We start from the raw sequence: 22473 nt of genomic DNA on the forward strand, positions 1-22473 counted from the left end.
CATTTTGTGAAATGTAACAAACTCAGGAAGGGGCAGTCAAGAAAGCAACTGTATTTTTCCATCCATAATGTGGTCTGTAGACAACAGATTATATGGATTTGAAAGTCCAAGGATGGTGTCTTTTCCCCTCTATGATTGGAAGTATTTTCGGTGTGTATCAAGTGTTGGCAAACCTCAGAACATCAGCTTGGTGTATTTTACTCAAAACCAGAGATTCTTGAATCACGGTACCTAACAGGATAGAGGCTGGTGGCAGCAATAAACTAATCCATTCCTGTAATAAGAAACCACTGAACTCAGAATTTCTTGTTTGAAAAACTCAGTTCTTTTGAGCAGTCTCTGGTTTTTATTGCATGGGCCTAGGAGGCAAATCCTGTGGGTTCAAGTCCTGGCTTTCCCATTTTTAGCTGTGTGGTTTTGGTCAGGGCCTTATCTCTAGTATCCTTATTACTTCGTCTGTAATTAGGGTGTTAGAAGTACTCATCCCATGGCATTCAGGAGAATGCCTTGAAAACAGTAAGCACTCAACAAGTGTTAGTTGTGTTTGTTGCCACTATTCTTATATTTATGCCCCTTTCTCCAACAATCTTCTGAAAGTGTGTTGTCTCCTAAAGTTAGATGCAGGGTGGCTGCTGATAAAAGTCTTCTGCCCTTTAATGGTCACTGGGATGGGGGTGGGAGGACTCTGAGATCTGTCCACTACAATGTAATTTCCACATTCCACTCCTCTACTCGCTTTAGCAAAAACAAGGCCCGTTTCCCCATCCTTTTTTTTTTTTTTTTTTTTAAAGAAAACATTTATTAAGCACCTACTAATGTTAAACTCTGGGCTGAAATGAAAACAAATCCTTGTCTTCCAGGAGCTTTTGGTCTGGCTCCACAACTTTCATTCACAAAGAAATGGCAAGGAAAAAAAAAAAAAAACAACAAAGGACAACAAAAAAACTTCTGCACTTTTAGAGTTTTTTAATATAGATGAACCAATTTGGAATTGATTAACGAACATTCTTCTATGCACACCCTTCTCACGTTGTACGTAAGTGCCCGTATGTTTGCTCTTTGGAGAGATTGGAATAGATGCTTCATGTGACAGTGATTTGTGAGCCTGTCATGAGAGAAAATGTACTTTACTATTATGCCTTCATTTCTTCAGACAACAAACATTCAGAGTGCCTGCAGTACTAAATGTTGGATGAATAGGGGCGAACAAGAAAGAGAACAAAATTCCACTTCTCCTAGAGATCATGGTGTGCTTGTTTGGCATAGGCATTTAAATCCTGTCTCTGCTCCTCTCTAGAGGTAGGACTGAACATAGTTATTTAACCTCTTTATACCTTAGTTTTCTCACCTGTAAAATGGGAACAGGAACCACATAGGGCTGTGGGGAAGATTAAATAACTTATACTATTGATGTTATCATTCTTACTGTTCTGTGCTAATGAGTATGTCCTGTGCCTTCCATGCTCAGTTCTCCACTATAAAACTTCCTAAACTGGGGAACAAATCTTCAGAGTGTCATAGTGACATCGTTAAGAGGAACGAGGTCCTGGTGCCCTTATCTCCTGTACATTTCTACTCCTCACTTTCCAAATATGAAGTAGAGATGGGCTCTGATGTCTATACTGAAATATAGACCAGCCTGCTGGCTGCCCCCTCACGGAGAACAGCTTTTTATTTCTTAAAAATTTTTTTTAATGTTTGTTTTTGAGAGAGACAGAGACAGAATGAGAGTGTGTTAGGGGCAAAGAGAGGGAGACACAGAATCCGAAGCAGGCTCCAGGCTCTGAGCTGTTAGCACAGAGCCCGACGTGGGGCTCGAACCCATGAGCTGATGATCTGAGCCGAAGTTGGACGCTCAACCGACTGAGCCACCCTGGTGTCTCAGGGTTTTTATTTCTAACTCTCTGTTGCTCATTTTGATCTCTCTCAGCAGATTGTTTATTTCTTTTTTTTTTTTTAATTTTTTTAACGTTTATTTATTTTTTGGGACAGAGAGAGACAGAGCATGAACGGGGAAGGGGCAGAGAGAGAGGGAGACACAGAATCGGAAGCAGGCTCCAGGCTCTGAGCCATCAGCCCAGAGCCTGACGCGGGGCTCGAACTCACGCTCCGCAAGATCGTGACCCGAGCTGAAGTCGGACACTTAACCGACTGAGCCACCCAGGCGCCCCAGATTGTTTATTTCTTAACACCTCCCCTAGTGTCCTAGTTACCTGCTTGATCACAGTGACTGCAGTTAGTCCTTGCTCTTGTCCCTTCTGTCATCTCTCCTTTCTTGCCTCTTTTCATGTTTCCCAAGCTTCTTGCTCTAAGGGGCTTGCATTTCTAAATCTCCTCTGCCAATCAGAGAGCACTCCTTCAGCTGTCGAAGGTTGGTTAATCAATAATTTGTAGTACATTGGGTGGGATCTTCTACATTTCAGTTCTTTTTTTTTTTTTTTTTAATGTTTATTTATTTCTGAGACAGAGACAGAGCATGAGTGGGGGAGGGGCAGAGAGAGAGGGAGACACAGAATCCAAAACAGGCTCCAGGCTCTGAGCTGTCAGCACAGAGCCTGACGCAGGGCTCAAACCCACAAACTGTGAGATCATGACCTGAGGTGAAGTCGGTCGCTCAACCGACTGAGCCACCCAGGCGCCCCAACATTTCAGTTCTTTTGACATAACTCATGTCAAATGGTAGTTACACAACAGACAGTTGCCACATGGGGCCGGTTCCTCTACCACACCCCATCCTAACCCTCTGTCCTTGTTTGAACTATTCTGGAAGCTTTGATGCTGGGCAATGTAGATATTCATGTATTTTGGGAACACTACTTTTCAAGAGCCTAGCAACATTCTCCAGCTTACATTAAAACTTAACCAGTTTCCTGGTGCCTCCTGACTCCCTTTAAGACTTCTCAGTAACAGTGAGAGTTGTGCTGGCCCGGGCACACATTATGCAGGCTTTTTATAAGAAATGATATCCTGCTTCCCGAATGTACCAGAGCATTAATGCTATCTCTATCTGTAGTAGCAGTAGGCAGCCTTTTAGAGTGGTGTAAATAGTCCATTAGGATAACTGCAAATACTTAATTAGTGTATACTTTCAATTCCATTGGCAAAATAGTAACATATTTCTTGAAAACCTGTCAGATTTCTCCTAAGTTATTTTTGTCTAAGACAGTAAAATGATATGGTCCCAAACTGAACATGAAAGGCAATTATTTCAACTCCTAAAGACCAAAACAACTTTACTCACATTCCCCTGAAGGGATGGAGGGAAGGGAAACAATTTTCAAGGTTTCTGAAAATTGTTATTTTCCTGTTAATGGCTATTTTCATTAGCAAGGAGAGTTTTGGAAATAGTTATGAGATTTTCCTAAAACCAAATGACTAAAGACTGAGCACATTTGAATTATATTTTGTGAAACACATTAAAGATAAAATTGATTTCTTCTTTCCAATATGAAGTTTCATTTTGGTTATAGTGATCTGAGACTGACTTTTCTGGGATGGAGGAAGGACAAAGGAACCACCAACTATAAAATACATTAAGACTACTAGAAAATACAGTCTTAAAGTAAAGCCCACTAAAGTGTGATATTGTATGGCACTAACTCTTTATGATATATTTATATCTATTTAATCCTTTTTGTAAATTTTCCCATTAAAATATACTTCGTGGTTTATGTAGAGTCTGTGAGAAGTCAGTGTAGAAAGAGCATTAGACTTTTTATAGCAGTCATGTTCTTTCCAGAAAGAGGTGGCACATTCAAATAAGGATAAATAATAAGTATGAAAGGGACACTTTAGAAAACTCTGAGCAAGGTATAGGTGAACCACAAAGGACAGTGCAGTAAAAGTGGGACTTGAAATCATGGAGCTATGAGTAATCTTACCAACTATGAATAATGAAAGGGAAAAGGGAAGGAAGAAGTTGGTAGAATCTAAGAGGTAGTCTTGTACAGAAAAACACTGTGTGTGGAACAGTGATCTTTACTGAGGTACGTAACCAGCTCAAGTTACCCCTCAAGGAAGGAGCCCATGGAATAAGTACCTTGGTCTCCCTCTCCTCTTTCCCTCCCATTTTGTATTAGAGCTCTCTGTTTGGAGCCAGCTAGAAGCCAGGCACATGGGAGCCCTTTGATGCAGTTGGTACTGGTCTCATAGAACAAAGAACTGGAAAAAGAAGGGTAGAAAGTGGGTCTGGAGTGGGAATTGAAAGATATCTGGTATACTCCACCCCTTTTTTTCTCTCAGCCTCCACTCTTGCCCTTCATCTGGGTGAAAAATGCATGTACCCAGCACAGAAACTGCATAAATCCCCATCAACTACTGTGTGCTGTATCATCCTTCTGTGATAACAATTCAATATGCAATCTAGAACTAAAATGTTGGCCACCACCAGTATTCTTCATATAAAATACCAGGGGAGGAAGATGGGGGGAGAGATGCAATTAAGGAATATGAATTTAAAGTTACAGCTGATTCTCACTTTTGTAGATGGTTATAAGGCCTACGTCGGTAATTATAGCTGCCTCCTTCCACTAAACCTTCTGTATTTACCTCACTGTCTGGCATCACCTTGACTGATGGGGTCCTTTTCCAACTGAAGTGACCCAGATCTTCATTCCTGCAAGATCTGAATCCTGGGTGGTCTTGTCCTTACTGGGTTGTTGCTGTTCTTCCTCGACCAGGATCACTGGAAAAGGAATATTAAGAAGTGCCCCACTGCATTTCCTGAGTTCCAAACATTATTCTTATCTTTATTTTGTAGCAGAAACTCAGGTTTTCCTGATCACGGTGTGTCATCATCTTAGGCAACATAGTGACTTCCTCATCTACCTATTGGTTTAGGGATACAAAGAACTTTAAATTTCCTGGAGTTAATCTCTACTTCCAATGAATCAGAAAATGATGACCATGTTTCCTGGTGGAAGAATTATTCCCTTGGACATGAGGACCTTCAAACTCACCAAGTCTAAGGTGTTGGGGACAGGAAGCAAAAATTCTTCAGGTGGGTTATTAGGTGTAAACATGCAGTGGGCCACCTTAAGGTTTCTGTATCTGTACATCCTCTATAGCGGTGATAGCCCCATATATTCGGCTGCTAGTGTCAGCCACGTATCTACAGCCTACGGGCAGAATTCCAATCTCTCAGGGTTTTTCTCTTAGCTTACAATCTAGCTGAGCCCTCAGCAGGTCATTCCATATTTCTATCTAGCTGGTGTCTTCGATGAAGAGACAAGTGATATGACTTGTGAATTCTAAGGATTGAGCCCATTGTCTCATTTCTTTTGCTATAAAATGGTTTGGAGACCATTTATAAAGGTTATCTTGGCTATTTATCAGGTGTACCATAAGTCCATGAATGATGGTGCTAGCAGAAACACTGAAAGCAAGGAAGGCGTATTATATATGCCTATATTTGTGAGTCCAAAGAGTACCCCTGTATGATGAGGAATCATCGATGCAATCATCCTGCCTCTGTGTACAGCCAGCTGGGCTTTCCTGCCCCATTGGGCAATGATGCCTTTTTTGAGGGGTTCAGCATTAATCCTGGTTTTTGACAGGTTGGACATTCTTCAGTGTTGGCAAGCCAAATCACTTTGGCTAGAGGAAGAGAATGCTGAGCTGTGAATAGTCTCCATCCCCACTATTCTGACCCTTTTGTTTATGGGCCCATTAAACAAATATTGAGATGGCTGATGAAAGATACCAAGTGAAGTTTACAGTGAGATTATTTTTTTTTTAGAGTTTACTGATTTATTTTGAGAGAGAAAGAGAGGGTGTGGGGAGGTGAGGGGTAGAGAGAGAGGGAGAGAGAGAGAATTCCAAGCAGGCTCCACACTGTCAGGGCTAAGCCCAATGTGGGGCTCAACCTCATGAACCATGAGATCGTAACCGAAACCGAAACCAAGAGTCAGATGCTTAAACGACTGAGCCACCCAGGAGCCCCTACAGTCAGATCTTCTTATTCACTTTGTTATAGAGACTACCCTTATGATAGCCCCTTATGAGATTTAACGGAATAGAATTATCTTCACACTCTGCGCCTTTTACAAGAGGTCCATCTGTATGTTTCTGTCCAGATCTCCTGTCTACCAATTTCCAATTTTGGTTTTTGGAAGTTTCTGGCCACCTAGTCAACTTTTTAGCCCCAACTCACTAGTTAGTGTAGATCTATATCTCAGTCATTTCTTCTATGTGAAGTTTAACACTACACTCAAAAGTTCTGCCCATGTGAAGAATTCTCCTTTATCACTGTATTTTAAGTTTATTGTGAGTAAAATTGTATAGCTGGCTGGTGCTGCAGCACTTACAGCTCTCTCCATAGTTAACTGGCTTTAGGGAACTCCCCATGAAGCCTATTGTTGTTGAAGGAAAAGAAATGAAGCATAAGGTTCAGATACCACGGAGTTCTAAGTCACCTGCCATTGCAATTTGTTTGTATCTTCAAGACTGGTGTGGGGCTGTTCTTATATATACAATTTAATAATGGAATGCTGATGTGAACAGCTGATTTTATGACTTACTGGCCCAGATAACACCCAGTTCAGAGAGCAGTTACTAAAATCTGCAAAGAGAGTTGTGGCCTTCATTTGAGGATCATGGACAGCCTTAGATGACCAAACAAATGGGTATCAGAAAAATAAATACCCTAAGTTCTCCCTCCTTTCTCCCACTGAACTCTCTCTAGAGCTACCCAATGGTCAATCTCAAATGAAAACCGGAGGACGAAGAGCCTGTAGAGATGGCTCATTCAGGACAGAGCAGGGTGAGAGGGTAGAGAGTTATTCTGGAAGGGCAGATAAGAGTTATTTATTACAGGCCTGGAGTTTGAATCTTGGTTGTTCCTTTCTGGATTATGAATTCCAACAAGACAGAGATTCTCTGATTTATATTTCTGTCCACAGTTCTTAGCACAGTTCTCAGCACAGTTCTTGCCTGCTATAAAATAGGTGCTCAGTAAATAATTAAGTAGCCTAATCCCAACAGCTCCTGTGTTGTGTGGCTTTGACTAAATCATTTGTATTCTTGATCGTCATTTTCATTATCTTTAAGAGTACCAGTGTCTGTTCTGTTTCCCTCATGAGGATGTTGTAAACGTCAAAAAAACAAAGACATTAACATATGGGTGCTTTGTAAACTGTTTTAGGTTCATAGCAAAATTGAGAAGAAAGTATAGAGATTTTTCATGTACCCTCTGCCTCCACACATGCATAGCCTCCCATATTATCAACATCCCCCACCGGGTCAGTACATTTATTACAACTTATGGACCTACACTGACACATCATGATCATCCAAAGTCCATAGTATGCAGTTCACTCTTGGTGTTGTACATTCTGTGAGTTTGGACAAATGTGTGATGACATATATCCATCAATGTGGTATCATGTAGAGTATTTTCACTGCCCTGGCAACCACTGATCTTTTTACTGTCTACATAGTTTTGCCTTTTCCACACTGTCTTATTGTTGTAATCATACAACAAGTAGCTTTTTCAGATTGGCTTCTTTCACTTAGTAATATGCATTTAAGATTCCTCATGTCTTTTCACAGCTTAATACTTCTATTTTCTTGATCTATTTGTCTGTTCTTTCACCATTATCACACTGTTTTGATTACTGTAGCTATATTAGTAAGTCTTGAAGTCATGTAATGTGATTCCTCCAACTTTGTTCCATTCCTTCAAAGTTGTATTGGCTATTCTAGGTCTTTGGCCTTTCCGTATAAACTTTAGAATCACAAAATACCCACAAAATAACTTGCTTGGATTTTGATTGGGGTGGCATTGAATCTTTAGGTCACATTGGGAAGAACTGACATCTTGATAATAATGAATCTTCCAATCCACAAACATAGAATATCTCTCCATTTAGTTTTTCTTTGATATCTTTTATCATAGTTTTGTGCTTTTCTTCATATAGACTGTGTACATATTTTGTTAGACTTATGCCTATTTCATTTTGGGGGTGGTGCCAGTAAATGGTTTTGTGATTGTAAATTCAAACTCCACTTACTCATTGCTGGCATGTAGGAAATAACTCGATTTTGTACATTAGTCTTGTTGTACAACCTTTCTATAATTGCTTATTAGTTCTTGGACCTTTTTCATCTATTCTTTTGGATTTTCCACGTAAACAGTCATGTCATTTGCCAACAAGAGAGTTTTATTTATTTCTTCCCAGTATGTGTATGCCTTTTATTTCCTTTTCTTGTCTTATTGCATTAACTAAGACCCAAGTAACTTTCTACAGGACACAAAGCTATGAAGTAGCCATGCCCATTTGATGCCAAGACACAGATCTCTTAATCTTTAAGCTAGCTTGCATTCAGTGCTCCTTTCCTTAAATATCAACCCTCTCCCTTCTTTACAGCTTCTTAAAACGATATTGTATCATTTTTATTTATATTATGTTAACTTTTGTTTCATGGGCACAGAGTTTATATATTTCTTTGCATATAAGTTTCATCTGTTGTTTGTTGTCATTTATACTTCCTTTTGCCATCTTCATTATGCTTTTTAGTAGGTTGTTCCTTTCCTCTTGGTTTGGTTTTATTTTTATCAGAGTGCTTCCTCTGAAAAATTCTTTCAGCATGGGATTTAGAATTTGGAATTTAACTTTTACCTGCAATAGTTGTTTACTTTTACCTTCTTATCAATGAAACATATAGACAATAAACTATAAGAACGTTTTTGTTAATCATGGTTCATCTTGACTCTCCCAATGAAGAATGAGGTCTGACTGTGCTCATGCTGGACTTTGCAGCCATTAATCCAACAAAAAAGTTTCATTTTAGTGGGATAGCACATGCTTTTTTTCAATGCAGATAAAATCTGGCAGGCAGCCTGTTTTTCCAGCTTTACCTTGTTTGCTGATGATAATTCCTGAATAATGACAAGTTCACTTTTCCCTCTTGCTAGTTCTCATCCTGTGGCTTGAATGTTTTGTTTTCCAAGTATTAAAATGATATACAATAAGTGCAAAAAAAATCCAGGACACCCATAAGAGATAACAAGAAAAAGAACCCTCAAGGATTATCTATAATGGTGCTATCTCCCAAGGATATGTGTGATTACCAATTTTGTAAATATCCTTCCAAATATGTTTGCACTTAGACCATCATGGAATTACAATAAGATGTATTTTACTTATTTATTTAATTTATTTTGACAAAATATTTAACAAAAATATTATATTTATTTAAATTTTTATTTATTAAAAAAATTTTTTTTAATGTTTATTTATTTTTGAGACAGAGAGACAGAGCATGAATGGGGGAGGGGCAGAGAGAGAGGGAGACACAGAATCGGAAGCAGGCTCCAGGCTCTGAGCCATCAGCCCAGAGCCTGACGCGGGCTCGAACTCACAAACCGCGAGATCGTGACCTGAGCTGAAGTCGGACGCTCAACCGACTGAGCCACCCAGGCGCCCCAAATTTTTATTTATTTTAATAAAAGATTGGCCATGCTGAGATATATATATTTACCTCAACACTGTGTTTTGGACATTTTTACATGTGGAATAGACATTCATCATCCCCACTACTCTGCATAATACTTCACTGCACACATAAGATGTATTAATATGATTCATATCCTACTGAAAGATAACTAAGTCCTTTTTTCTTTCCTCATTTTTCTCCTCCTTACCCCCTTGTTCTTCTCTACTTCGTCCTTTTTATTCTTTTTCTCCATCCTTCATCTCTTCCTCTTCCTTCTATTTGTCTTCCTCCTCTTCCCTCCTCATGCCACACCTCTGCGTCTTCTTCTTTTTCTCCCCCCTTGTGCCCTCCTCCTCTTTTTGATGGCCCTTCTCTTTGTTTAAATGTAAAGGGTTCTGCAATAAGTCTACTTGATTTTTTCATTTTGATTTTTTAGTACTTTTTTTCCCTTTTTGTTTCTTCCCCAATATACTTATGTTGGGATTGTAGTCTCTCCTCTGCTTTTATAACTTTGGTCCATGATATTCTTTCTCCCTCAGTTCTGATTAGTGTGCACTTTGCTTTGACTTTTATTTCCATTAATAACTAAGATGAGAGATGTTAAGAACCTTACTGATGATTCCACAGTAATTCTTGTCAAAGCCAAGCTAGGACTTGGTTCTCCTGGGCTTTAGACCTAAGATCTTTCCACTAGATTGAGTTGCCTCATCATGGGTGAACTTAGAAATAGTCTCAGATTTATTGTTTAAGTCACACAAGGAAGCAAGCAAGCAAGCAAACAAACAATGAAAACAGTAAACAAAAATAAAAGAGAGAGAAGAATATTCAGTAACTTAACCAGAAGAACTTGAATTTAGTGTTTCCTCTGCTCAGTAACTTAGTACTTGGTGAATTAAAAATAAGCTCTTTGTGAATGTATGCCTACTTATGTTTGTTCCAAAATTATTAAAAATGTATGGCTGTTAGCCTACCCAACAGTGTCATTTGAAACCTAAGTTTATAGAGCTAGAAGGAAGCATGATAAACACAGTAATATCTGTACTTAGAGGTAAGAGATCATGCCTGATATATTAATTTAATTTCTTTTTCAGAATTAAAGGAGTTTGTATACCGACTTTGTACATAATATCAGGTAGTCAAATTTTAGTCTTTTATTCTTTTCCTTAAATCCTCACAAGTAAACAAAGAAATATAAATATTTGATTAGGTAAACCAAGTTGGAAGATGAAAACAAGTGGTCTTATTAAGTGTCTCTTGGCACTAAGTTTTTGTAAAGCCAAGGTCTCTTCCTCAATGGCTTTTCTCATGACCACTTCTGTTTCTTTGGCAATTATTGCTTCCTGTTCAGGGGCATTTCTTACCCAAGTCACCCATATGACCTATACTAAATTGTGATTGTTTAGTATGTTGTCCATTTAAGATATATTAACTATTAAAGTAAGTAAACAAGGAGGCCATTAGACTGAGGTGGCTCTAATGCCTTGGCAGCCTATGTAATCAAACCAAAATCTAAGCCTGTAAATGTCTCAAGGTTATGAAATCGAAATGTAAAGACAATTGGTCACAAAAAACCAATGGGTCTTTAAGTTATAGCCAATCAGTACTTTTCTTGCATTGCTTCTGCCTTGTCTCTGTAACAGTCTCTCCCTTGCGCTCTTGTCCATGGAGCACTCCTAACCATACCTGGCTTGACAATGCCCAATTTGAATCAATTTTCGCTCAAATTCTTTGAGTTTTAAATTTACCTCAGTTTATCTTTTAACATTGTAAAGTAAAAAGACCACATTTGAAGACCAGATGGAATTCTTTTTATGCCACTGAGATTTACCTTTAAAACAAAGGAAGACTGAACACTCAAGTGTTTAGAAGAGTTTTTTGGGAGGTTTAAGCGTTTAGAAGAGTTTTTTGGGAGGTGGCTCTGTCAGTTAAGTGTCCGACTTCGGCTCAGGTCATGATCTCAGGTCCATGGGTTCGAGCCCCGCATTGGGCTCTGTGCTGACTGCTCAGAGCCTGGAGCCTGCTTCAGATTCTGTGTCTCCTTCTCTCTCTGCCCCTCCCCTGCTTGCATTCTGTCTGCCTCTCTCAAAAATAAATAAACATTAAAAAATAATAGAAAAATGAATTTTTTGAGAGAAGGGGGTATTCTTCTTGTGAATTGCCTTCAGAACCTATTTTGGACAAGAAGTGGTCCCCTCCCCACCCTCCCACAAATTTGAAGTAGTAAAACAGTTACTAAAATAGTCCACGTATTTCCCTTGCATCCTTGGATAAGTTCAGCAACATTTCTGTATTTTTAGTTTCTTCAACTCTAAAATGATGATAATAGTAGTCCTTAATTCACAGAGCTGTTCCAAAGGAATTAAATATCTCAAGTGCTTAGAGCAGGGCCTGGCACATGATAAATACTTTATGCCTTTACTGTGTCTATTCCTACTACGATCACGGCTCAGGCTACTACTACAACCACTGCTGCTACCAGTAACAACCCCCGCCACCCCCCCCGCCACCCCCCGCCCTTGCCCTTTGCATGTTCATTTAAGAACATAGTGGCTCCAAATGACTTTTGGCTGTGTGTACAAACAAAAACATTCCCCAAAGATGAAAATTTGCCACTAACGACACGGTGAAAGGATGTAAATTGCAAGATCTAAAGTCAGCTCTGAAAGAGCCAGTCCCCAAAGTGTTTTGAGCAATGAAGTGGCATCGAAACAAATCTAAAACCTTGCAGATGATGGCTCTGAAGGCAGCTCCTCTCAGCCGGACGTATAATGAATGTTTTTTACAAAGTCAATCATATACTTTACATCACGTTTCTCTAATACAAATGCGCTTCTTGAAGATAGAAGTTGCATTTTCCACTTGTGTGCCCTTCCCATAGCATCCAGGACACCGCTCAATAAATGTGTTGATTAGCTGTTGAGGTAGAGTTGAGGGGAGGAGAATTAGGAATAAAATGCTCTCCAGTTAATTGCAAATTGCATCCCTACTTAAAAGTAAATTTGCATTTTAGTTTCTTTTTCTACCGTTTCTGGAAAATGGCTCGAGTTGGTGTTTGGCATCTGGTTTTATGCAACTTTGTAAATTTTATGGAAGTCTAAATTCTTTCAAAGGTTTTGTTGTAGGCTTTTCTGTTTTTATTCTTGTTTCAAAACGGACAGAGGTGTTAGTGCAAAGGCACGCCTGTTCCAATCACATTTCCTGAGATGTTAAAAGAATCGTTGAAATTTAGAGATAGTAGGGAATGCATTATTACAGTTTAATCACCCAACATACACTACCTGGAACACAGCAGAAACTTAATAAGTCATTGAAAAGTAAATGAATCATGTAGTATGTTATCTTCATTTCACAGTTGAAGAAACTGAGGCCCAGATAACCTGCTCAGATAATGTAGGACGGATTACCATAAATGTTCTTTGATGTCATTGTGCTTTAAATGTGGGTTTCACATTTACATTGTAGCATGGAAAAAGACATTTGGTCTGTGAAAAACTTCCTTTATTTTAAAGTATGCAAATGAATCAAATTCTTCAGTTAGTATCTGTTGCATTTTAGGAAGGCAATAGTAAGAACTGTTTGTACAAATCAAAAGGATTTTTTAAGGGGAAACCAAAGTAAAATGTCTTTTGGGTAGCTCATTCAAGGCCTGTCAGTCTATTCATTTCCTTTCTCCCTACGGTAAGTTTTTGTTGTTATAAATGATTAGGAGTTCTTAGCCACCATGAAGACTTTCTGTTGGAACCATTTGTCTTTCTCAATACATAACACATCTCCTACTCCTTTCTGTGTAACTCTCAGACTTTCAAGAAATGTAGCTTAATTTGTTGGTTGATTTTCTGTTATTTTACAGGATGGAAAAACAGAGTCGAGTTCATGTACCTGTTTGAAGGGACCCAAACTGTCAAAAATAGGGACAATTGCCTGGATGGTAACCCTCAGTGACGCCCTCCACAATTTCATCGATGGCCTGGCGATTGGGGCTTCCTGTACCTTGTCTCTTCTTCAGGGACTCAGTACCTCTATAGCAATTCTGTGTGAAGAATTTCCTCATGAGTTAGGTAAGGGGCTCGGATCATACTGTAAAAGTTGGTTACTTCTTGATTTCAGTGGAGTGAGACATTTTATTTTATTTAAAAAAATTTTTAGCATTTATTTATTTTTGAGAGAGAGAGAGTGCACGCGCGTGAGTTGGGGAGGGGCAGAGAGAGAGGGAGACACAGAATCCGAAGCAGGCTCCAGGCTCTGAGCTGTCAGCACAGAGCCCGAGGCAGGGCTCGAACCCATGATCATGACCTGAGCTGAAGTTGGACGTTTTACCGACTAAGCAACCCAGGCGCCCCTGGAGTGAGACATTTTAGGCGACACACTTAAAAATCCCACTGATGCATCTAAATGAAGGAGCCCTTGTTGGATACTGATGCTTATCTTCTCTCATCCAAAAATAGCAAAAACTATTTGGTATTTTCTTCTTTTTCTAGGGGACTTTGTGATCCTACTCAGTGCAGGAATGAGCACTCGGCAAGCCTTGTTATTCAATTTCCTTTCTGCATGCTCCTGCTATGTTGGGCTGGCTTTTGGCATTTTGGTGGGCAACAATTTTGCTCCAAATATTATATTTGCTCTTGCTGGAGGCATGTTCCTCTATATTTCTCTGGCAGATATGGTAAGAAATTAAAATTTTTTATCTTGTTTTAATTTAAAATTTAGAAATAAGCATCTGGGTTGTGAGTTGACTAAGGGTGACCTTCTACTTTCCACAGTGTGGAAATTCTGTCATTAAAACATTCCTGGCTCAACAGATCATTCTTCTTGTACTAATAGTAACTTGAAAGTGATTCTTATTGATCGTTTGATCTATGATCTAATTGATAAAAGATGAAATGATTTACTTTTGCTGAAGTAGAGGTATTGGCCCAGGTTTTTTGCCTTGTGGTAGGTAAGCCTTGTACTCTATTATAGTATGTCCCCCTTGGACCTTCTCCCCCTCTTTTGTGAGGATGTCACATTTTTTATTGTTTAAAAAATTTTTTTAATGTTTATTTTTGAGAGAGCGAGAAAGAGAGAGAGAGACAGAGTGCAAGCAGGGGAGAGGCATTGAAAGAGAGGGAGACACAGAGTCCAAAGCAGGCTCCAGGCTCTGAGCTGTCAGCACAGGGCCCAATGAGAGGCTCAAACCCATGAACCGTGAGATCATGACCTGAGCTGAAGTTAGATGCTTAACCGACTGAGCCACACAGGCACCCCAGGATATCACATTTGGAAGGGAATAACTTGTTAGAATAAATAGCATTTTGTTATTTCAGAGTTTTAAAGAGTGGGAGTCTTTTGGATTAAACTAAAACTGGTAAATTGAAATTGGACAATATTTACATGGGTTGGTATATATTTGTATCTGTGTTTATGCTGTGTCTGTGTCTTTATTTATGTGTGTGTGTGTGTGTGTGTGTGTGTGTGTGTGTGTGTGGTGTGTAAAAGAGAGAATATCAATGAACCTGTGCCCTGTGCATTTTCAAATGTATCATGGACAGCTTTCTAGAAAATTAGAATGTGCTACATATATGCAATTCAAGGAGCATTTCCTTTGCGTTTGGAACTGAATATGTATCACACACATAATTTAATAATTTAGTTTCCTTCATCTGCATTCTCGGCTCCACATGATAACCCTCTCGCTCTGCTCACTGTTCTGTGCAGGCCCTGATCAGAGCAAGAACGTCATCCCTCAGAACCATCACTGCATTATATTGTTCTTCACACAATTCGTGTCTCATACTGTATTTGTGCCAGGCCATCACTTTTCTGTTCTTTGTTAGAAGAACAGAATATCAGAATTGTTCCATTCAAGGAAAGGATACTCATATGTGACGTTGTATGTCCTACAACAGTTTGCTTTTTTCAGAATAGTTTCACAGCTTTCACTCATTTTATCCTGGTAAAACAACTTTCTTAAATCAGGCACATGGATTGATTGGGTTCTGGAGGCCTCCTGGATGCTTTGGTACAATGCACCATGGTGTGTGCGTGTGCGTGTGCGTGTGTGTGTGCATGTGTGTGCGTGTGTGTGTGTGTATGTATGTGTGTGTATATATATATATATATATATATACACACACACACATATATGTGTGTGTGTATATATATATATATATATATATATATATATATATATAATTTTGTAATACATTTTGAAAAGCTGGCATTTACAGATCTATTGGAGCCTTTTCAGTAGAGCTTATCTGCTGAGAAAGGGTAGATTTTAAGAACAGAAGCTGGAGTTTTAATTGCGCTCACTGTAATGAGATTGTTATAGCCTTCAATCCTGGAACAGTACATAATTTATTTGAAAACGTTATGATTTTGTGAGGGGTAGAGCAAGCAGAAAGACACAAATTAAAGAGAATAGAATTAAATGTATAGCGATTCCTAAAGATTTATTTAATCAGCCACTATTGATTGATATTTCTGTGCCTGGCCTGGAATTTGCAAGGTGCTGGGGACACTGGAGTGAGCAAAAAGAGGCACACTCCCTGCATCTGTGGGGCATTCTGTCTTTAAAGACAGGAAACCAGAAATTCAATGAATAAAATCATACACATGACTAAATAATTACAAATAAAAAAAATCCGTGAGCTAAGGAGAAAAGCAGTACATGTGGTGAGAGATGAAGTTAGGGGACTCTAGTGTAAGTTAGGAGGGGCTAAGGGAAGCCTTGCTGGAAAGTATGATTTGAAGCTGGAACCTGAAGGATGGAGCTTATTGAGAAGTTAGAGGGGGAAGAGGTCAGATAGCAGTTTGGGTGGGTGTGATGAGTTTGAGGACAGAAAAAGTTTGGATGCATTTGAGATCCTGAAAGAATGGTGTGAATGGAGCATAGAGAGTAAGGCGGGAGAGAGACAGGCGGACAAAGAGAAACACAAGGCATAAAATGAGGTAAATCCTGTCCCACTGATTAACTCAGGTGGGGAGCACTACTTCTATACTTTTATTCTTGTTGATGTCTGATAGGGCTAGATATCCCTTTTATGCTATCTATACTATGCTATATGTATATGCTATGCTAAATAAAACATTTAAACATCTGAATTAAGTCATCACTGCCCCAACCCCGCAGAAATCTCTAGGCGGCTGTTTTACGTTTTACCACCAGATGGCGACAGTTATCTAACAATGTATCTTTCTCTTAGTTTCCAGAGATGAACGATATGCTGAGAGAAAAGGTAACTGGAAGAAAAACCGATTTTACTTACTTCATGATTCAGAATGCTGGAATGTTAACTGGATTCACAGCCATTCTTCTCATTACTTTGTATGCAGGAGAAATTGAATTGGAGTAATAGGAAATGAAAGATGCTGTTGTCAAGGAAGGCATTTAATAAATAAAAACATCTCCAAAGGGATTTTGAAGCTGATCCTATTTAGTTAAAAGATAATTTTGTTTTCAACTGTAGGTCAGGAAAACTGATTATTGTTTTCAGATCTGTGAAATAGGCCATTATTTGTTGTCAAAGATGCTTCAAAGGGTTTTCGGTTCCAGTCTGAAAAGGCAGGTACACGAGATCTTTGGTCAGTACCCACTTCTTCATGTTTTATGCATTCGACAATCATTTAGACATGAAGATCCAGAGAGAGAAACACAGGCTAGGTTGTATAAGCCTTTAAACCTCTGTGGCAGGCTCAAAAGCTCAAGTGGTTTCAGAGTGGTTTTCTTTCAGTTAATTTGTCCTAGTGCTTTCACAGGCAAGTACATTAAAATGTGGAAGAGAAGCAAAATGCATGCAACACGGATCTAAATGATTCCAAGGCCTTAATGAACCCAGGAAAGAAAGATTGCTCATAGCTTTTTTTCTGTTTTATATCTCAGTTAGGGACTTGTAGGCTCGTTTTAAAAAATTATCCTAAAATAATATGAGTTATGCAATCAGTAAAGTTTTGTTAGCCCTACTAAGTTCAGACTTTATCTGACACCTCATCTCCAAGTGGAAGCTCTCCCTGCTCCCACACAAATGCAGAATTGCTTTTTTTATGGCTCAGGTGTAATTGCACCGCAACCCAGGGCAGAAAGCGTGGGGCCGGGGACTATTCAACTACAACGTATCATGTATTTGCATCGTGAAGGGAAAGACTATGTTGGTTTATAGGAAGAAAATGAGTGTAAGTTTAAGCAATTTACTTTTAAAATTCAACATAACTGTTTAGCAGAGTGTATTTTAAATAGATACAAAATAATAGCTGGACTGCTGTACTTCAAGGACTGATTAACTAGAAAACACACATTCCTTCTGGGCGATTGAAAGCAATCATAACATTCCTCTTCTGTGCTCAGTCCACATTTTTCCTCCATGGCATATCTTGAAAAAAAATTCCACACACCGCGGTTATTTTTGTGCCTTTTGGAGGTGAGACGGCCTGCTTGCTCATTTAGCAGATGGAGAAAGTTGGTCTGCACTTTAACATCCTAACCCCAATTCACACTCCCAAGTCACTTCAGGAAAGATGACTGACAGTGAGGAAAGTGATTGATAAAAGCCAACAATGATCTCAGGAATTAACATTTTCCCACAGACCATGCGATGGTGTCACCTAGCAATAATGCAGAGTAGATGAATATTTAACATGTATGTTAATGTAGATTTCTCTTTATAACTGACAATTAAAAAAATGTTTGTTTGACCAAATAGTAAACACCTTTGAAGCCATGCATTGTGTTGTTTGTTATTCATTTTAATATATATCTTTTTTTGAGTGACTTCCCTGTACCTGGTGTTACAGGGAGAGAGAAAAATAGGAAATTGGTGATGTGTTTATTGCAAAGATATTCAGCAAATAAATACGGAAAGATTAATCAGTAAACATAGAATCTGTTTTTATCATTTAATCTGTTTACATTAAGTCTTAAGAACAATCGTTAACTTTTTAAAGCACAGACTGTGTGTCTGGGTTAAGAAGCTATTTACAACACGATAATTAAAACAAGATAGTTAACAAACTCTCATTTGTTGCATGTGGGTTATCCGGGTGCTTTATATTACACTTTCCGTGTGTTGATCTTTTGGCCGTTTTCCTCAACTATGAGGAGAACAGAGGCAATAGGGCAGGAAGGCCCAAAAAGCAAAAAGAAAATTGCTACTTACTTGAGGTTATGGTTGCAGGTAGAAGGTAGGATATATAGAAAGCCGTGAGTAAATTTAAATCCGAGGGAACAATTCAAAAAATCAGTTAACATATCTTATACTGAGGCATTCATTATACTCCTTGAATATTCTATAATTTTTAAACCTTAAAGATGCTACTATGGCACACCAAAGATGATTTCAACGCATTATATTTGGGGTTATGTACTTTGACTTTTGCATAACTGAACTTTTAAAAATGCCTACCAATAGCTGGCATTTTCTGAGTACCGAATCAGACCCTGTCTTAGTACTTCCAGACTACCAGACTGGGGGGGGGGGGGGGTTATAAACAGCAGAAAGGTATTTCTCACCGTCCTGGCCCCTGGAAGTCCAGGTCCAAGGCACCCTCAGGTTTGGTGTCCTCACGTGGTGGAAGGGTAAAGGAACTCTCTGGAGCCTTTTGTTTAGAGTACTAATCTCATTCATGAGGTGCTCCACCCTGATGACCTAAGCACCTCTCAGAGCCCCTGCCTCCTCCTACCCTCATCTTTAGGGGTTAGGATTTCAACATATAAATATTTGGGGGACACGGTAGACCCCTATTACCATGCCGATGTGGAGAAACAACCCACCGAAGAACCCGAGTCTCACAACAGGTTATTCTCATGCTCACAGGTCTGCCGGTGACGTTCAGCTGGTCCAGCCCGGGCTCTGCTGGACGGCTCAATTTCAGACTGGGGGTCGTCTAGGTTGGGCCCCCGTGGCAGGAGGTGCTGCAGTCATGTGGCAGAGGGCACAGACGTGCCGTTCTGGTACAGGAGACTGGAGAAGTACAAACGGTTTCAATTTGCTTTAAGTGCTCTCCAGAGACTGTTATTTTACCTGGTAGAAAACAGCTTATATCAATACTAATTCACCCAAAGCTCCCAGAATTACTTTTTTGAGAATATTATTCCTTCTAGGAGAATATTATTTTCTTTCCCTTCAGTGTTATTATGTGTAAATGTGTGGATGCAACACTGCTTTACCCCAAGTCAAGATAATTTGTTTTTCTTCAGTTTGTGAGTCGAATCCTGCCACGCTCATTTCTATGGGCAGCTGCTTAGCATAGCCGACACGAGAGTCCAGTTATGTAACAGTCCCTGAAAGGCATTTTATAATGATCTGGAGATGCTTAGTAAACCCCACCACGCCTAAAAGTTTCTGCAAATGGAGCTCAAATTTTTAAAAAATGAATTAATTGACAAGAACCAAGACAACACAATGGGTTTACCAGGCAATTAGCGTAGGTGTATTAACAGAGCTAATTACTGATGGCCTGTGCCAGGGGAAGAATCGCCAGTCTGCTCTCCATGCTCTGATTGGCATTGCCTTCCTTTGGGTCTCCCCTTGGTCTTCTTCAGTGGGCTACCGTGATTTCCAGACTCCGTGTTTATTTAAGGTTCATTACAGGACAAAAGGTTCTTAACCCTGCAATAAATCAGGTCCCTAACACTGATGTTGCTATAGCTGCTTTCTCACTGACGCTCTGCCTTCCCCAGCTGTGTGTGTGTTGCAATAACTGTGCTAAATTGCATTTCCCTTAGCTGCCTCTCTGTGCTGAACACACTCAAGGCATTCTCTCATGGCCATTTCACTTCCTATATGGGAGGCTCCCCACCTCTGTATATCTCATAATCGGCGACTTTACTAGTAAAATTTCAGGTGAGCTACGGCAGCAGGATGAACTAAAAACCCCAAATACCAATCCATTAATTCTTTTTTTTATTTTAATTTTTTTTAACGTTTATTTATTTTTGAGACAGAGAGAGACAGAGCATGAACAGGGGAGGGGCAGAGAGAGGAGGGAGACACAGAATCGGAAGCAGGCTCCAGGCTCTGAGCCATCAGCACAGAGCCCCACGCGGGGCTCGAATTCACGAACCATGAGATCATGACCTGAGCTGAAGTCGGACGCTTAACCGACCGAACCACCCAGGCGCCCCCCATTCATTAATTCTTAAGAGGGACATTTCCCTCTATATTTTAATGTTTCCAAATGCCATGCCACTGTGGCTGGCAACCAGGTGGCATTGTTGAGATAGAGTTGAGTGAAAATGAAAATCATCTGTTGGGATCTGGTAAGGCCACAAAAATGCCAGAACCGTAATAATAATAGGCGTCTTACACATGTCAGGTTTACTTTCCTTTCTATAGAACGCAGAAGAAGCAGTGCGGGGCTAACGTGGCAGTTCCCTGGTCGTTGGGAATCCAATCTGTCATCTGTGGCTTCTGACTTCAAGATGACTTCATGTTCTAAGATATTTGCTAGAGAAATCCAGTCTTAAATTCTAAAGTCCACATAGCAGGAGGAAGAATAGGTAGAAAACCAAAAAATTCACACCTAGCTCTTCATTCCCCTTAAACGAGCTTTCTCAGAACATACAACAATTTCTACTCACATTCACTGGTCAGAATTAGTCACTGGCCACATTAGCTTACAGGAGAAGCTGGGAAACATTGCTTTTAGCTGGATACACTATAACCAATAAGATCAGGGTCTGTTACCAAGAAGAAGCAAAGAGGGATGTTGGGTAGACTAGAGACCATCTCAGGTATAGACACGTTTGTGTCTTGGAGAACTTAATATTCTAGATGGTTCTGTCACAACCAGTTTGGGGAAATCGTTCTTTTAGGGATTCTCATGACTTCTTTCAGATTAATTCCCTGTCACCCTGACCATTTTCTGGCCCACCTGATGCGTCTTACCTTTTTTTTTATTAAAAAGTTTTAAAAAATATTTTTATTTATTTTGAGACAGAGAGAGACAGAGGATGAGCAGGGGAGGGGCAGAGAGAGAGACACACACACAGAATCCGAAGAAGGCTCCAGGCTCTGAGCTGTCAGCACAGAGCCCAATGCGGGGCTCGAACTCATGAACCATGAGATCATGACCTAAGCCAAAGTTGGACGCTCAACTGACTGAGCCACCCAGGTGCCCCTGATGGGTCTTACCTTACAAACAGTATTGTTCATACACATTTGTACTTCCCTTCATAGTTCCTCTGTCTCAGTCTATTGTACTATTTATTTACCTTGAAGACATCCTAGGTCTTTTACAGGATGGTCTAAATTCTAAGGAAACTGAAACAAAACTCTTTTAATATGGACTTTGATATTTAAAACCCTTGATTACCAGACTGATTAAGCCTGATTACCATGCTTATATCCAAAACTATGAAACTAAATACTATTAGCAGATTTGGGAAAAAATAAAATAAAAAAATCATTTATGTATTCTCTCCTCCACCCAGGTCCTCACAGCTATTTAACATAAGCAAATTTGGAACAAAAATGTTATCTGTTACTTGATTTTGTAGATAATTAGATGGGCCACTGGAGACCTCAAATCTCAAGGTCATTTAGCTTGGATGTGCACAGCAAGATTACCAAAGAACAGTGTTAATGGTAGGGCTTGCACGTGTTAAACTTCATATGATGGCTTAATTCCTACTGCAGTGACTGTGCACATTATCCCCCCAACTGTATAGAACAATCTGGTAAAACTCCAGTAAGGCAACAGGTAGGTAATTTATGACCATGTTTGTGGTCACCAAAGGGATGTTGAGCAGGGTCATGAAAAAGAAAAATAAAGATGTAAAGTTATGTATTACAGGGGAAAGTCTCCTGTAGGAAGAATTCAAGTCAGAAATGGCTCCTTCCCTCAAAACACTGAGGACGTGTAGAAAACCTGTGTCTTTCTGTATTTTGTGGCAAGCTGCACCAGCGGACCCTGCAGAATGCTGGGCATGAGCTAGCTGCAGTCAGGATGAACCCGGGGGACTGGCGTGTGACACCCCCCAGGAAACAGAGAGGCTGAGAGTTTGCTGGCAAGTGGCTTTGGAGGCCATGTGAGGAGAATTGCTGCTGCATTCAGCTAGACCTT

General features: G+C 39.7%; 1 protein-coding gene and 1 long non-coding RNA gene across 3 annotated transcripts in view; one reads left to right on the forward strand and one right to left on the reverse strand.

Annotated features, from left to right (window-relative positions):
* SLC39A8 (solute carrier family 39 member 8) overlaps positions 1-18133 on the forward strand; it is an 80373-nt gene extending 62240 nt beyond the window's left edge. For both annotated transcript variants that reach the window (XM_042935817.1, XM_042935816.1), the window contains exons 7-9: positions 13286-13493; positions 13914-14098; positions 16620-18133. In XM_042935817.1, coding sequence (XP_042791751.1) covers positions 13286-13493; positions 13914-14098; positions 16620-16769 — 543 coding nt within the window. In that variant the 3' untranslated portion in view covers positions 16770-18133. The remainder of the gene's footprint in view (positions 1-13285; positions 13494-13913; positions 14099-16619) is intronic.
* Positions 1043-18975, reverse strand: LOC122218006. The gene is made up of 4 exons (XR_006201798.1): positions 18920-18975; positions 4549-4684; positions 2214-2362; positions 1043-1105 (listed from the first exon to the last, which is right to left on the reverse strand). It is a non-coding gene; the product is annotated as an uncharacterized LOC122218006 (long non-coding RNA).
* Positions 18976-22473: the final 3498 nt, after the last annotated feature.

Source organism: Panthera leo, chromosome B1 (genome assembly GCF_018350215.1).
Source record: "Panthera leo isolate Ple1 chromosome B1, P.leo_Ple1_pat1.1, whole genome shotgun sequence".
Classification (NCBI taxonomy): Eukaryota; Metazoa; Chordata; class Mammalia; order Carnivora; family Felidae; genus Panthera; species Panthera leo.